The 14,755-nt window shown below is 51.4% G+C and overlaps 2 protein-coding genes across 5 annotated transcripts in view; one reads left to right on the forward strand and one right to left on the reverse strand.

Moving 5' to 3' along the window:
- Window positions 1-8,849, forward strand: part of Slc38a10 (solute carrier family 38 member 10) — a 50,607-nt gene extending 41,758 nt beyond the window's left edge. Inside the window, exons 12-16 of one of the 4 annotated variants that reach the window (XM_028787839.1) lie at window positions 2,281-2,448; window positions 2,672-3,142; window positions 3,669-3,773; window positions 6,641-6,817; window positions 7,211-8,849. In XM_028787839.1, the coding sequence (XP_028643672.1) occupies window positions 2,281-2,448; window positions 2,672-3,142; window positions 3,669-3,773; window positions 6,641-6,817; window positions 7,211-8,283 (1,994 nt within the window). In that variant the 3' untranslated portion in view covers window positions 8,284-8,849. Of the gene's footprint in view, window positions 1-2,280; window positions 2,449-2,671; window positions 3,143-3,668; window positions 3,774-4,885; window positions 5,109-6,640; window positions 6,818-7,210 lie in introns of those variants that run through there. The other 3 variants (XM_028787840.1, XM_028787841.1, XM_028787842.1) reach the window with 3 other exon arrangements.
- Window positions 8,850-12,998: 4,149 nt separating this feature from the next.
- Ndufaf8 (NADH:ubiquinone oxidoreductase complex assembly factor 8) lies at window positions 12,999-14,623 on the reverse strand. The gene is made up of 3 exons (XM_028787856.1): window positions 14,498-14,623; window positions 14,293-14,403; window positions 12,999-13,221 (listed from the first exon to the last, which is right to left on the reverse strand). Exons 1-3 carry the CDS (start codon window positions 14,579-14,581, stop codon window positions 13,192-13,194), a joined length of 225 nt encoding a protein of 74 aa, XP_028643689.1. The 5' UTR covers window positions 14,582-14,623; the 3' UTR covers window positions 12,999-13,191.
- Between the last annotated feature and the right edge of the window lie 132 nt (window positions 14,624-14,755).

Consider the following 14,755-nt stretch of genomic DNA (forward strand, 5'->3'; position numbering starts at 1 on the left):
AGCATGCAAGGGGTGAACACTGTCATCTCTACCGACGACAAGACACTCAGGGAGAGCGCAGAGTGCCAGTGACCAGCACAGCTCCATTGGGATATGGAGCCTGCTATCCAGCTCCTAACGGTCCTAGGAGGTAGAGGCAGCCTCCAGCCTGTTAGTCAGGTGGAGCGTTAGAGCTTATGTTCAAGAGGGCCAGGGGAGAACAGAGGGGAACACAGCCTGTAGCTACCCTGGCTCCACAAGCAAGGCCTCATGAGGCGGGCCTTTGGGCCCTCTCCACACTGGGCAAAGAAGTAAAGCACACTGTCAGTGCAGTTGCTGTCTGGGAGGCAGGAAGCAGTGCAGCAGGTGAGCATGTGACTTGATACCTCATTGGTCCATTCCTGTGCATGGGAGGAGCCCAGGACTTTGATGGAATGTGGGAGCAAGCAGCTGCCGTGGGAGGACAAACATGGGTCTTTGCTGGCTCCAATTGCTAATACTGTCAGCAGGCCCGATGACTATAGGGATAGTCTATAGAATGCGTGAGGGTCCTACTCACTGAGCATTGGCGGTCCTCCTTGGGGCCACCCCAAGCCTTCACTTCTTGTCAGCTAGCCCATAAGGCAGGTGAACCTCACCACCACACTGTCTCCTGTTTCCACCCTGGGGTTGCCTTGAAATTGGAAACAAATGGGAGGGGGAGTGCGGGGTGAAGTTTATGTTTTGTTGTGGTGGCTGAGGGCATTGTCGGCATCCATTCCTGATGACAGGTCTGTTTCTATCTTGGAGAGCCTGTGTCCAGTGCTGGCCAGGAGTGACTGGAGCTCAGCTGCTGGTAGTAGGGACTAGAAATCCTTCACAGCCTCGAAGCCTCTGCCTGTCAGTCCACTTCCTATCGTACAATACACACAAGTCTGGCATTCCTGAGAGGCCTCTCAGAGCACCTTCAGGGCAGCCCCATACTGTGGTCATTGAGCCAGATGTTTAGTGCCATGTGCAGCCTCCCCCAGGGCTCCAGACAGTGAGCAGCAGGCTGCCTCCTAGCCTGAAGATGAGAGAGACACCACTCAGAGTAGACTGTCCTTTGCTGTTGGATTTAAAAGATCTTTCTTCTTAGCCGGGCGGTGGTGGAGCACACCTTTAATCCCAGCACTTGGGAGGCAGAGGCAGCGGGATCTCTGCGTTCCAGGACAGCCACCACTACATAAAAAAACAAAACCAACCAACCAAACAAACAAAAATTAATTTTTTCTTGCATGTGTATGAGTGTTTCTCTGCCATGTATGTTTGTGTACTGTGTGTGCCTGGTGCCTGAAAGGCTTAGAGGATGCATCAGATCCCCTAGAAGATGCGTCAGGTCCCCTAGAAGATGTGTTAGGTCCCCTAGAAATGGAGTTACAGATGATCTGAGCCCCTATGTGGGTGCTAGGTTCCAAACCAGGTCCTCTGCAAAAGCAGCCAGTGCTAATAGCCACATAGCCATCTCTTCAGCCCCAATTCTGTTCTCTAAGGTTTTCTTCCTCTGCTTAGTTCTTCAGTTCCTGTTGTGATTGCCAAGCTCGTGGAACGTGGTTTTTGTTTGAGATAGGATTTCACGTAACCCAGGCTAGTCTGAAGCTAGCCTGAGGATGACCTAGAATTTATAAGGTTCCCACATCCATCTCCAAAGCACTAGGGATGATGCCATACCTAGGTTACGTTACGCTGGTACTGAGCCCTGGCCAGGGCCTGTACGTGCATGCTACCAGCTGAGCTAGGTCCCAAGCTCTCAAAAGTAGTCTTTCTCATGAAGCTAGTTTTCTCCAGTTGTGTAACCACAGTACTGTGCTGTGGTTCCTGACAAACATGGATCCCGATGCATTTGTGGGCACGTGAGGATCAACTTTGGCAGCATCTCCTCTGTCTCACCTGTGGTGTGACTTTCCCCCACCAACAGCAAGAGGTTGACAGGCCCACCCAACCATATCCTTAAAAGCCTTTCAGCTTAGGCCTTAGGGCAAGCAATTGGTCCCCACTGGTGAGACCCTAGGGACATTGCCTGGCTGTGTGCTGATGCTGCCATCTGGTGGTTGTAGACAAGTATTACATAGCATGTTGTCAGTCTACAGGTATAAATTGAATTATGACATTTTTTATTATGAATGAAAAGGAAGGATTCTGTGTCATTTAGCTGATAATCATAATTAAACAGGAAGAAACCTACCTCCACTCTGCCATTTGGCTTCGATATATGGTTCCTGATCTTAGGAAGATGGCACAGCCTGTACTGGTTTCTGGTGGCTCACTGTGCTGTGCTTGCAGTCCAGGACCCCATTGTAGTCATTGCTGAGGATAGCCAAGAGAAGCCAAAGCCAGCAGAAGACAAAGAGGAACTGGAGCAGGCCCAGATTAAGGGCCCAGTGGATGTGCCTGGAGGGGAGGCTCCCAAGGAGAAGCAGGAAGCTGCACAACTCGATCGCCCAGGTCAAGGTAAGTGCTAAGTGGCAGCAGCTGCCTTGACAGAGAAAAGCACGAGCAACCCTGTGAAGGCTGACAACCTTCCTCAGCCTAGACCTGTGCTCCACCTTCCCCTTGGCCAAGACAGCTGCCCACTACTGTTCGTTCTGTGGCATTGCCCATTCCCTAGGAAGGTAAAAAGGGGCCTCTCTTTAGCCTCATGTCCTCGATTATATCCTTCCGTATATCCTTCCAGGTATTGCCGTCCCTATGGGTGAGGCCCATCGCCATGAGCCTCCCATTCCTCATGACAAAGTGGTGGTGGATGAAGGCCAAGACCAAGAAGGGCCAGAGGAGAAAAAGCCACCTCCCAGGCTCCCAGATGAAGGAGACCCTGCAGGCAGGGGACAGGTGGCACCACCTCTGCCTGAGTCAGAGAAGAAGAAGCAAGAACCTGAGAGGGGAGAGGAAAGGAAGAGAGCTGAGCGAGTCCTGACAGTAGGGGAAACTGAACATCCTCAGAAGGTTCCAGAAGCAAATGGTCAGCCGCCTGTCCAGCCCAGGAAGGAAGATTCCAGACCAGGAAATAGGGATCTGCACCCAGTTCCCCAGGCCAGGGTCTCTGCGGAGCTGAATGCTCTGCTAGCAGGTGAAGGCAAGGAGTCTGCACAGAAGGCTGGCGGGGCGCCGTGGAAGCCCTTGGAGAGTGCTGTGGAGAGCAACGTTGGTGAGTGTCAGCCTCCTGGACTCCATCACAGGGAACTCCCTGGGTGGGTGCAGCAGAAATGGGTTAGTCCTTCCCAGCCGCCCATGTCACATGATTAGCATGTGAATGGCACAGCCCCTTCAGCAGCTGCTGGAGTAAAGAAGAGCCCGGGAGCTTGACAGCTTCGATAATATCTGTCACACAGTTGTTGCCAGACCACTAAATGTCAGGTGCCAGGCTGTTCTCGTGGTGCACACGGGGGACAGTGCAGGAACGCTTGACAGGTAACACATTGTTAAGTGCCCGTCTAAGAGCTGGTTAGGATGGCGCTTGCATTTTAATTGGCGAAGGTAGTTAACATTGGCTCACTGCCATCAGCCTGAGATTGTTAAATATTTTTTTTATTACTTCCCTGGTAATCATCAGGTTGAATATAAACTGTGCTGGGGGGCTAGCTATGGAGTCATTTTAGGAAACATCTGCCAGCCCCTCACCCCACACCCAACTTTGACTTTTCAACAAACCAGCTAAGTCTCCATGTGTGCAGGTGGGAAGGCGGGCCTCCCCGTACAAAGGCCAGAGGCTGCAGAACAGAGGGAGAAGAAGGAGGCCGAGCAACCGGGTGGAGACCAGGCAGGGAGCAAGCTGGAAGGTGAGGCTGGCATCGCCTTTTGGAAGGAGCCCCAGAATGAGCTTGGGTGGGTTGGGTGCTCCTGGATTTCTCCTGCCTTCACAGTTTCTGTTGCTTGGTTTTTATACTAAGAAAGCACTTTCAGTGACCCCTCGATATTTCCCACCAGTAGCTTTCCTCTGGCACCTCTAGGATTGTTTTTATCTCCCCCTTTTTTCCCCTTAAAAAAGGTGTCACATGATCACATGGCTTTTAACTACTGTTTTGATTTCATCTTTAAGCAGGTTGTTAATATTTTTACCACTCGCGCTTAAAGGCAAGGAGGGAGGCCTTAGTGCACAGCTGTGAAGGCTCATTTGAAGGCTGTGTCTGAGGTGGATCTGCGCGCTAGTCGGGCTGGGGTGGCATTGGTGGTCAGCAGCATGCCCCATGTCCTTGTCACACTTGGAGTAAAGACCTGCCCTGCACTCGGAGTTTGCCATGGCTGATGTACCCTGAGCTCTCTAAACATTATGTCCATTCTGATTTCATGTGGTCCCTGTGGTGTTTCCTGTGCAGGGAAGGCAGTGCTGGCTCGCCCACAACCCTCTAGTGAACAGCTGTCCGGTTATGTGGTGTTTCCTGTGCAGGAGAGGCAGTGCTGGCTCGCCTACAACCCTCTAGTGAACCCTCAGCTGCAGTCTGACCTGGGCTCCATGGTCTCCCAGGCCAGATTCCCAGTGTTGGCCATAGCCATCCCTGACCTGGGCCTGTCTTGGCGTTCATGCCCCACCCCACAATAGGTTTGAAAGGATCCAGGCTTTGCTTCTCACTCAGCCCTAAAGGCCGGACTTGAGCACCTGCTCAGCCGCTGCAACTGCTGTGACTGCTCCAGGCTGACAGTGCAGACCCCGAAGGTGGAACCCAGAACCAGTTCCTCTGCTTGGCCGGAGCTCACAACTTAATGGGAAACTTTCCCACACTTGTTATTTTTGTCTCTGGTTTTAGTCTGACTATATTTGTTGGTTCCAGTTTCTGTAATCTGTCACCTAAACATGTTTGATTCTTTGACTGTTTTTTTCTTTCTGAAGAAGAGACTTTTCATGGTTTCTTATTGTGCCTCTCTTCCATATGCCTCTCAATGGGACGGACAGCTGAGATTAAAAAGCTAGTAGCAGGTACGGCTCAGGACTGTGATGCAAAAGAAGCATGTGTGTAAGGCTCTGACAGTGTGGGGACAGCACCTGGGTGGCACATTCTGCCCCTGAGGACCCTGCATGAAGACATGTCGGTCCCAAAGAGTGGCACCCCTCCAGACACAGTACAGCCCCCCACAGTGGGGTCTCTGACCCTCCAGCTCCCTCTTCCTTCTCAGTCCCTGTGGCCTTGTTCTTAGAGAACAGCCTAATGGTGTCTCTAAGTAACCGAAACATGAGCTAGAGACAGGGTTGGGGCTGCATGTACCCGCTGCTGTGTGTGTGGCCTGTGTCTCGTGTGAGGGTTTCCATCCTGTCTGTATACCTGGTCCTGGTAGGTTCTGGCTTGCAAGAGCCAGTCTCCATGCTGTTTCCCATCTGCCACATGGGCTTCCAGCTGGACACAGCACCTTTTCCCCAGTCAGTGAGGTGGCCTGTAGGGACACTGCTCTGAGCTTTTTCATATGAAGGGAGAAGAAAAGAGCTCTGTGTTACAAGGTCTTCCCTTCTCAAGCCACTGTCTGGACTTAGGCGTTGGCAAGAGGAACAGCTCTGTTTCTTGAGGTCAACTCTTTCTTCATGACAGGCTCCAACATCCTCTCCATGGACCAACCTGCCTTTCCTTGCACTGGCTACTGAAGGGTTTGGGGAGACCCTAGTGTGTGCTTCACAATGAATTGCTTCAGCTAGTTACTGGTGGGAGCCTGGGAGTGTGTGCCTTGCACCTGGGAACTATTAGCCCTGGCTGGCCTCTTAACTCACCAAGATCTGCTTGCCTAAATCTTGTGTGCTAGGATTAAAGGTGTGTTCCATCCTCACTCCCACACAAAACATTTTTATGCTCTGACACCTAGTCCCTAACCCATCATCTTGTAAAGATGCCTAATTTAAAAATGTATGAGTTGTGAAGATTAACCTGCCTTGGCTGCTTGCTGTGGATAACTGACCCAGTGCTGACGTGCTTGGAGTGAGAAGCCAGCCAGCCCTTGCTGTACTTGTCAGTGGCCACCAAAAGCCGCTGGAGGTGACTGGGTCATACTCCTCCAGGATCTCATGGATAGGATACAGCAAGTTTGAATAGGAAGTTGTTCTTACCTGTGCTATTCATGGCTTGACTTCCCCACATTGATGAGATGGCACTCCCTTCCTTCCTGGATAACCTGGTATCCAGGCCACACTGACAGGTTTTCATGCTCCACTTAAAGATTTTGTTTTTAAGATTCTGTTCATCTTGCAAGAAACTTTCTTAAAACATTAAAACTTTATTTTTTAAAGATAGCTTTTAGGTTTTGTTTTTTCATGTTAGTCCTAGAACAAATGTGTGAGGCAGTAAGGAAGAGCCACTCAGCTCAGAGAACCTACAACTAACTTTTTGGTACATTTCTTCTCAGTTATTATGTGGACATGCATCTTCAGCCAGAAACACAGGGATCTGAGATCGACCAGTATATCTGACCCACTGAAGGACGAGTAAAGGCAGGCAGGACAGCTGCTGGCCAGGAAGGCTGTCCTGGTTAGGGCTGAGCCTTCTAGCTTTAGCTCAGTGCCTCACTGCTGTGCCACTGGGACTAAGGTGATGGCAGCTGGTGTTGCAGACATGGGCATGGCAGGACCGACTCCCCATGGGTCACTGTTAGCATTGCAAGGCCAGCAGTCCCACAAGTATCTGGCAATGCTATCTGGAGTGCATCTAATTGTGTGTGTCCCCACCAGAAGCTGGGAGGGCAGAGATGCTGGACCATGCCGTACTGCTACAGGTGATCAAGGAGCAGCAGGTGCAGCAGAAGCGCCTCCTGGACCAGCAGGAGAAGCTGCTCGCAGTGATTGAGGAACAGCACAAGGAGATCCGACAGCAGCGACAGGAGGGTGAGGAGGACAAGCCTAAGCCTGGTAGGTAGAACCCAGCCCTGGGGAGCAGACAGCCAGACAGGCCAGGTCTGGGGCTAGATTTGAGACTCAGCCTGAAGTGTGGAGGACGTTTCAGTCTTGATGATCCTTTATTTATTTATTTTTATTATGTATGTGTGTATGTGTGTCTGTATGTGGAGGCTAGAAGAGGATGTCAGAGCCCCTAGATCCAGAATGACAGACAGTTGTGAGCTGCCCTGAGTAAGTGCTGGGAAAATAGCTTAGTCTTTGCCAGGAACAGCAAGCATTCTTAACTGCTGAGTCATCTCTCCAGCTCTTAGTGATTCTTAACTGCTTGAAAGTTTCTTTTCAGTCAGTACATCAGCAACTTGTGTCCGTTTCTTTGGCTAAACCAATGCTCACGTTTGTTCACAGCAGACACACAGCCAGAGCCCGGGGCAGCTGTACTCAGAGAACAGGAGGAGGCGGCTGAGCATGCTGGGGAGGCATTGGAAGATGACCCTTCACAGCCTTTGCAACCTGTGCGTGGAGCTCCTAGGGGTCACCCCGCTCCATCCCAAGACCTGGGCCAGCACCCCCTGGGAGAAGTCAACGTGCTACCAGGCAGAGACCTTGCTGACCTTCCTGCTGGTGGCTCTGACAGAGAGCCCCATGGGGCCTTGACTAAGCTGAGAGAAGACCAGAATGGTCCTGCCCTCGAGGTGGCTGGAGCTGTGAGGGAGCTGGTCCCAGGGGACTTGGAACCAGAGCACAAGCCAGACCTTGCTGAGGTACCCAAGAGTCCAGAGAAGCAGCTTGCCAAGGAAGTTGCCAGGCAGCACCAAGATGTCCTTGGTGAAGGTTCCCAAGAAAGGAAGGAAACTGGAAAGGAAGCAATGGCCCCTGGTGCTGATACTCAGAAAGAGGCTGCCCAGCCCTTGGGAGAGGCAGAAGCTGAGGACTCTCACACCAAGACCAGGCAATCAGGATCCACCATGGTTCCAGCTAGTAGACCAGCAGGTGTGGGCTTTCAGGCCCAAGCCAAGTTGCAGCCAGAACCCCAGGCAGTCTTTGACAGAGGTCAGGGTTCTCACCCAGAAGTAAAAAGTGAGGCCCCCGAAGGGGTTCACATACCTGCTGAGGAGCAGCACAGAGGAAAAGGGGGTGCCGCCATCCAGGAGTCAAAGCAGAGACCAGATCCTAACTCTGGGCCCAAATTAGTTGTGCCTGGGGGTCAGAAGCCAGAGAATGCCAAACCCAACCGAGACCTAAAAGTGCAGGCTGACTCTGACCTGCGGAGGAGACGGCGGGATCTTGCCTCTCATGCAGAGCAGGAGCTGGCTCCCAAGGATGCGGTCGTCATCAGCTTTAACTCCCTCCCTAGTGTACAGGTGAATGACCTCCGCAGCGCTCTGGACACCCAGCTCCGCCAGGCTGCAGGGGCCGCGTTACACGTGGTCCACAGCCGGCAGATTAAACAGTTGTCTGGAGAGCTGGAGGAAGCCTGAGAACCTGGTCAGGGAAAGGCTGCTGCTAGACGTTGGATGGCACCCTGACTGGAGGCCAGTCTTCTGTTCCCAGGGATTGGTATCTAAGCCTCTCATGATGAGTTGTCAAAGTCTAACCTGCCACCCCACCCTAGACATCTGTCACTCTGTGGCATCCCTTGCTCCAAGGCTACACCAAAGCATTCACTGGCCCGAGTATGGTTTGGGTCTTGAGCCAGCCCAGGGAAAGGCAGTGCTAAGGTTCAGCTCTGATGCTGCACTGTGGCTGCACCTCGTCTGTTCTGCCAGTGGCAGTGCTGACAGCAAGGCAGGCGACTTTGAAGGTACCAGTCTTCATCTAACTTGCAACCTGTGACAACCAGATTCCACTGACAAGATGCATCCCATGTTCTCCAAAGGGTGTGAAACCTGCACCAGCCATGTCTGTCTGCCCTGGGGTGGCCCAGGGGTGGGTATGACTTGACTTGGGTTGGGGAAGGAGGCACATGACCCTCATGGTTTTTATCATCCACATTCTTTGAAACTGATTATGAAACAAAAAATAAAATGCCAGTAATAAGTAGCGAGCCAAGTTGGTTTACCTAAAGGAAAACATGTTCAGGATCCTGGACAATACCAAACAGCCTAGAGGCCATGGGACACACTCCCCAGCTGATCCCTGTTGTAGGCAGGTTCAACAATGAGCACAGGCTTGCCCAGCAAGCCCTGGGATGTCTCATTTGTTGTTCTGTATCTGCATGGCTTCACGCTCAGAGTAGAGCTGCCCTCTGTCTAGCCAGTACTGCTGTCAGGGCTGTGTCTTGGGAGTCAAAGCAGGAAGACATGACCCTGTTGTCTTCGAGCAGAGAACACTGTTGTTTTGTCACTCCCTTGCCCCACTATGAAGATTGAGGGACAAGACCTTGGCTTGTCCCCAAGCCCTGCCATGAAGGGCCTGGAAGGACCAGGCCTCATCCTAGTGTGTACATTCTGCACCTCTTGAAATATATTTTATTACAGTTTTTTTTTTTAAAAAAATGTAGACTTATTTATGCATATTAATGTTCCCTTTACCTCTCTCTGTACCAGATACATGCAGTGCTTTGGATGTCAGAGAGGGTCAGGCTTCCTCCCATCCTTCCTCTGACTGAAACCAGTTCCACATACAGCAGTTTGGTGGGAAGCCGCCATCTGGCCTCCCCCTCAGACTGGAACTCTTGTAACCTTGCTGGGACTGGGGCTTCCACATAGCTTGATAGTCCTGAGGCCATTCTGTTCTCCCTGGTCTCTGAGACTCTGTTCTAAAAGTAGACAGGCTGTCCCGGTCCCCAGCTCTTCCTCCTAGCTCTCTCTCTAACCCTGCAGTCATCAGCCTTTAGGTGAGGGCACTTTGTCTTAGAAAACACAGACCTACAGATTGTGTGTGTGTGTGTGGGGGGGGGGGGGTTGTTGCTGATAAACTCTAAAAATGCTGAGGCGGACAGTACACCCAGCTGGGTCCTGTAAAACCTGGGTCAGCAGCCTGCCAATTCAGCTACTACCTCTAGCAGGTGTTGGGTCAGGTCCACCTGGTACAGGCAGGCTACTGGAACTCGATGCCTGCCCACAGATGATTCTGCTGTAGAGCAGGTGTGCCCGGTAGCAGTGGTACCAGGCTAGGATGCATGCTTCTGTAGCAAAGGGGAAAGCCCAAGCTCTCAAGGGAACAGAGCTGGGGTAGGAATGGCACACACCTTTAATCCCAGCACTTGGGAGGCAGAGGCAGGTGGGTGGATCTCTGAGTTCGAGGCCAGCCTGGTCTGCATAGTGAGCTCCAGGACAGCCAAGGCTACAAAGAGAAACCCTGCCTCAAAAACAAGACAAACCAGATTTCATCTGAGGCCGAGACGTTTGCTGTGGTTCGGTGTGGCCTAAGATGCAGGGTTCAGAGTAGGAGAAGCTGGATGATGTCTGAAGTGCTTAGAATACACAGGTAGTTCACCAAGGCAACCTCTGACTGTGCTCTTGCCCAGTGAAGATTCAGGAGGAGGCCCTCACAGTACTAGAACTTGACTGGCAACCTCTGGGCTTCCAGGCTGTGAGGAATACTTTTGTATTCTTTATAACTCCCCTTGTCTCAACAGTCTGCTACAACAGTTGCAGCAGACTGACTGCATGCTTGAGCAGTTGGTGCTATGTGGCTGATCCAGCCTTGGAAGCTGTCTCTACTGTAGCCAGGGAGTGCACTCCGAGCCTGAGTGTGCAGGCCTGAGACGTGCAGGTGCAGAGGCCACAGGAGCTGCTCAGCTTCGTTTCTTTGGCTCAGTTTCAGTACCAAGGTTGCCTGGCCCGTGGGATCAGTCCAGACAGCACTGTAGCACACGCATATGGTAGGTTCTCCATGTCCTGTTGGACAGGAACTGAGGACGGGGCATAATGTCCATAAGCAGGCCTGCAGTGACCTACTTCCTCAAGTTTCTAGGACCTCCAAAATAGAACCACTAGCTGCAGACCAAGACTTCACTAACATTAGTCCATGGGATAAGGTTTGTGTGTACAAGAATCTAATATTCAAATCATGACAGCTGGAAGGAGTCATAGATAGCCCTGGAGGCCTGGGATATCTATGCAGGGCCATGAAAAGCGGTGGACATGTCTGCCTCCTTGGGGTTAAAGTGGAAGATAAAGAGACGGAGAACTTTTTGCCACAAGTTTGAGGGGGCCGAGTTCAGTGAGGCCCAAAGTTGGGAGTCTTCAGGGAGAAGATGCAAGAAGCTACCGTCAGTGCACTTTCATGAGAATTTGAAGATGGTACTGGCAGGCTGAGAAGTCTGAGGAGGCTGATCTTGGGCTGTAAGCTCTTGAGAACATGAAGAATACTCAGGGAGTGCTTCTGGTTTTTTGGTTTGTTGTTGTATTGTGTTTTTGTTTTTGTTTTTCTTCCCAAGAGAGGGTTTCTCTGTGTAGCCCTGGCTGTCCTGGAACTCACTCTGCAGACCAGGCTAGCCTCCAACTCAGAAATCCACCTGCCTCTGCCTCCCAAGTGCTGGGATTAAAGGCGTGTGTCACCACCGCCCGGTTTAGGGAGTGCTCTGACCTGTGGAGAACTATCTATAATCCCTGGGCAATTACACCAACATCTGGTCTATTGAGACCTAACATCACCCTGTCCATTGAGGCAGAATCCTACCTGCTCTGGCTCTCCGTAAGTTAAGCCAAGAAGTCATGTCTTTAGACGGACTCAAGTCTATTAAACATGGGTTTTCTAGAAGCTGGAGAGATGGCCTAACAGTTAAAAGCACTTGTTGCTCTTGTAAAGGACCCAGGTTTGATTCCCAGCATCCACATGGCAGCTCACAACTCTCTGCAATTCCAGTTCCAGGGGATCCAACACCTTTGTGCCTCCCTGCCCACAAGTGTACACATGTACGTGCAGCTACAACACCCGTACACATTGAATACATAAATCTTAAAAAGCCTGGTTTTCCCGCATGGTCAGGCCAGTTCCAGATTGGCAGTTAGATACCACATGGAGGCGCAGATTTGGGCATAGAGTGTAGGGCATGATAATCCCTGGCCCTAGCCCTGTTCCCAGGAACCAGAGTTCTAAAATGGGTGCCAACTGTTAAGGACAGCATGACCTTCACACCTAAGAGAAACCGGACTGAGTAGTCCCTAGGTTCCCCAGCAGGTGGCAGTCACACACACAATCCTTCTGCACTCTGAATTTGTCTTAAGCCCACTGCTAAGAAGAATGAAGGCCAGGGGCCATCATCCATGACAGGCTGCAGGGATGGCTGACACCGAAGGTCCAAAGAGAACATCCTTGTTGGCTTTTGTCCAGAAAAGCCTCTGCTCAGTTCCTAGGCAGCCATCCATAGGGCATTTCTTTTTTTTTTTTTGGGGGGGGGGTTTGAGACAGGGTTTCTCTGTGTAGCCCTGGCTGTCCTGGAACTCACTCTGTAGACCAGACTGGCCTCGAACTCAGAAATCCGCCTGCCTCTGCCTCCCAAGCGCTGGGATTAAAGGTGTGCGCCACCACCGCCCAGCCCATAGGGCACTTCTTATACCGTAGGCTAGTTCCTTATGCTACTGCTGTGTTAATCTTTGCCTTACTCTAAGCTGTCAGATCCAGGGGTTTGGTGAGCCAGACTTAGACTGAATACTTTTGATGAGTAGGGTTTTTTGTTTTGTTTTGTTTTAAGATTCATATGTATGTTTTGCATGTATGTCTGTGTACCACGTGTGTGCCTGGTTCCTGCAAAAGTCAGAAGAGGGTGCTGGATCTCTTGGAACTGGAGTTAAAGATGGTTGTGAGCTGCCATGTAAGTGCTAGCAACTGAACCTGAGTCTTCTAAAAGAGTAACAGGTGCTTTTAACTGTTGAACAATCTCTCCGGCCCATGGTGAGAACAGGTTTTTTTTGTTTGGTTTGGTGTTTTTTTGTTTGTATTTTTAAAATTTGTTTTTTTTTTTTTTTGAAATGGTTGTTTGTGTAACAAACTTGCTTTGTAAACCAGGCTGGCCTCAAACTCATAGAGATTCACCTGTCTCTGCCTCCTGAGTGCTGGGATTAATGGTATGCGCCACCACAGCCAGCTGAGAGCAGTTTTAAATGAGGACCCCGGGGCAGAGAGTTCTATGGTCCAGTCCTGCCACCTTTGTGGGGTGGGGGTGCAGGTGTACTGGATAGTCTGTCCTTAGGAGAGACCAGTCCCTTATACCATGCTTCATATATAAAAGTCAGAAACTATTAAATCATTTTCAAGTTCATCTTAATCAGGTCCAGATCCTCATGTACACAGTGCTCGTAAACAACGCTGCCCTGCCCACGTTTCAAGGTGGGAAGAACCATGAAATACCAGGAACTTTACTACCCACATTTTTCTTTCAGTCCCCAAAGGTCTCCATGTGTGCCGTCAATACAAGGCGCCTGTGCCCACTGCTCTTCCTAGGAGCCTCCCACCATGGTCTTCTTGGCCTGAAAGAGAAAGCAGTTTGTTTCAGTGACTTATTTCCAATTTAGATATGACTTAAAAGCATGACGTCTACCATATCAAATGCCACATTCTCCCAAACACTAGAGAACTGAGGTGCTGGTGTGTGTGTGTGGGGTGTCCCAGCCTGAGCTCACCTACTGAGGAAGCCTGGACCCTGAGATTGAGGAGATTGAGGAGAGGTTCTGTTATGTGCTGGGCAGGATAAGGAGCCATAGTAGGTCCAGGCAAAAAAGGAGATGGAGTCAACAGCTCACCAGCCACACAATTCTGGTCAACCCCAGAGAGGGTGGCAGAGACAGCAGAAACTATGAAGATTAGGAGTGTGTCTAGGATTTCAATGACAGCTGCTGGCCACCAACCACAAGAGTAAAGGCTTGTCTGGTTGCCTTCCCACTCGGGGAGGGGAAGAGGGTTGGAAGGCAGCCAAAAGTCAGGGATCAAGTTAGAAGAAGCAAGAAAAGCGCAACACCTGATGACTGAACAGCCTCTGCTGAGAAACTAGTCAAAGGCTGGAGTTAGGCTAGGATGTAATAAACTCAAGAAAAGTTTAGGTCTCCCAAACACTGCCTAAGGCTACTGTGGAATATTAGCACACTGCTTGACCATGGCAAGGCAAAGACACAGGGGACTTGAAGTGGAGGGGTCATAGGCAGAAGACCGGGATCAAGAGCCTGAGCGTCTCTCATCTCTCTCTCTCTCTCTCTCTCTCTCTCTCTCTCTTTTTCTTTCTTCTTTTCCTTTTTTTCTCGTCTCTCATCTCTTCTGTGCTACTATGAGAACTAGCTACGGACACTACACTTTACTCTCCGGTGAAAGGGGTGCCTAGCAGGACACTCCCTGCACAGAACCTTCTGAGAGAATACAAGTAGAGCTGGGGTCCGGTCTGATCAGGTTGCCCTTCGGCAAAGTGCCAACAGTCAACAGATGGCCTTCCACCCTTTCACTGATCCTTCCTGGAATTGTTTGACAGAAAAAGGATGCTTGGCCTTGCCTTAAAGCAGCGGAAAAGGCAAGCCAGACAGGGACGACGCAGCGGGGACACGCCCACCTACCGCGGCGGCGAAGCAGCTCCGCAGGGCCTCGAACTCGCGCACGCACAGGTCCTTACTCAGGCGGCCTCCTGGGGCGGTGGAGGCCTGCACGCACTTGCCATACGCCGAGGCCTGAGGGAAGACCGGACGGTACTGGAGCCTGACCAGAGTCACCACCCATCCCGCTTCCGCTTACCCTGCAGGCCCAGCCCCGTCCACTCCTTACCTCAGCTCCGCAGGCCGCCAGATGCTCCGGGAAGGCTCGGAGACGGTTCCGCACACGCCCCCACACTGCCCCGTGGACAGACATGAGCGGGTCTTTCACGCCCTTGTGGGCGCCGCCATCTTGGGCCCTGCCTCTTCCGGAGTCGAATGCGCGAACATCCGGTCTCTCCGCCTATACTGTTTTCTGGTTGGTCAGAGTCGCAGTCCTGTGCTTCTATAATTGGTAGTAGTCCTTGTCCGTCTCTCCCTGGGACTTTGG

This window comes from Grammomys surdaster, unplaced genomic scaffold (genome assembly GCF_004785775.1).
Source record: "Grammomys surdaster isolate TR1022 unplaced genomic scaffold, NIH_TR_1.0 125688, whole genome shotgun sequence".
Lineage (NCBI taxonomy): Eukaryota > Metazoa > Chordata > Mammalia > Rodentia > Muridae > Grammomys > Grammomys surdaster.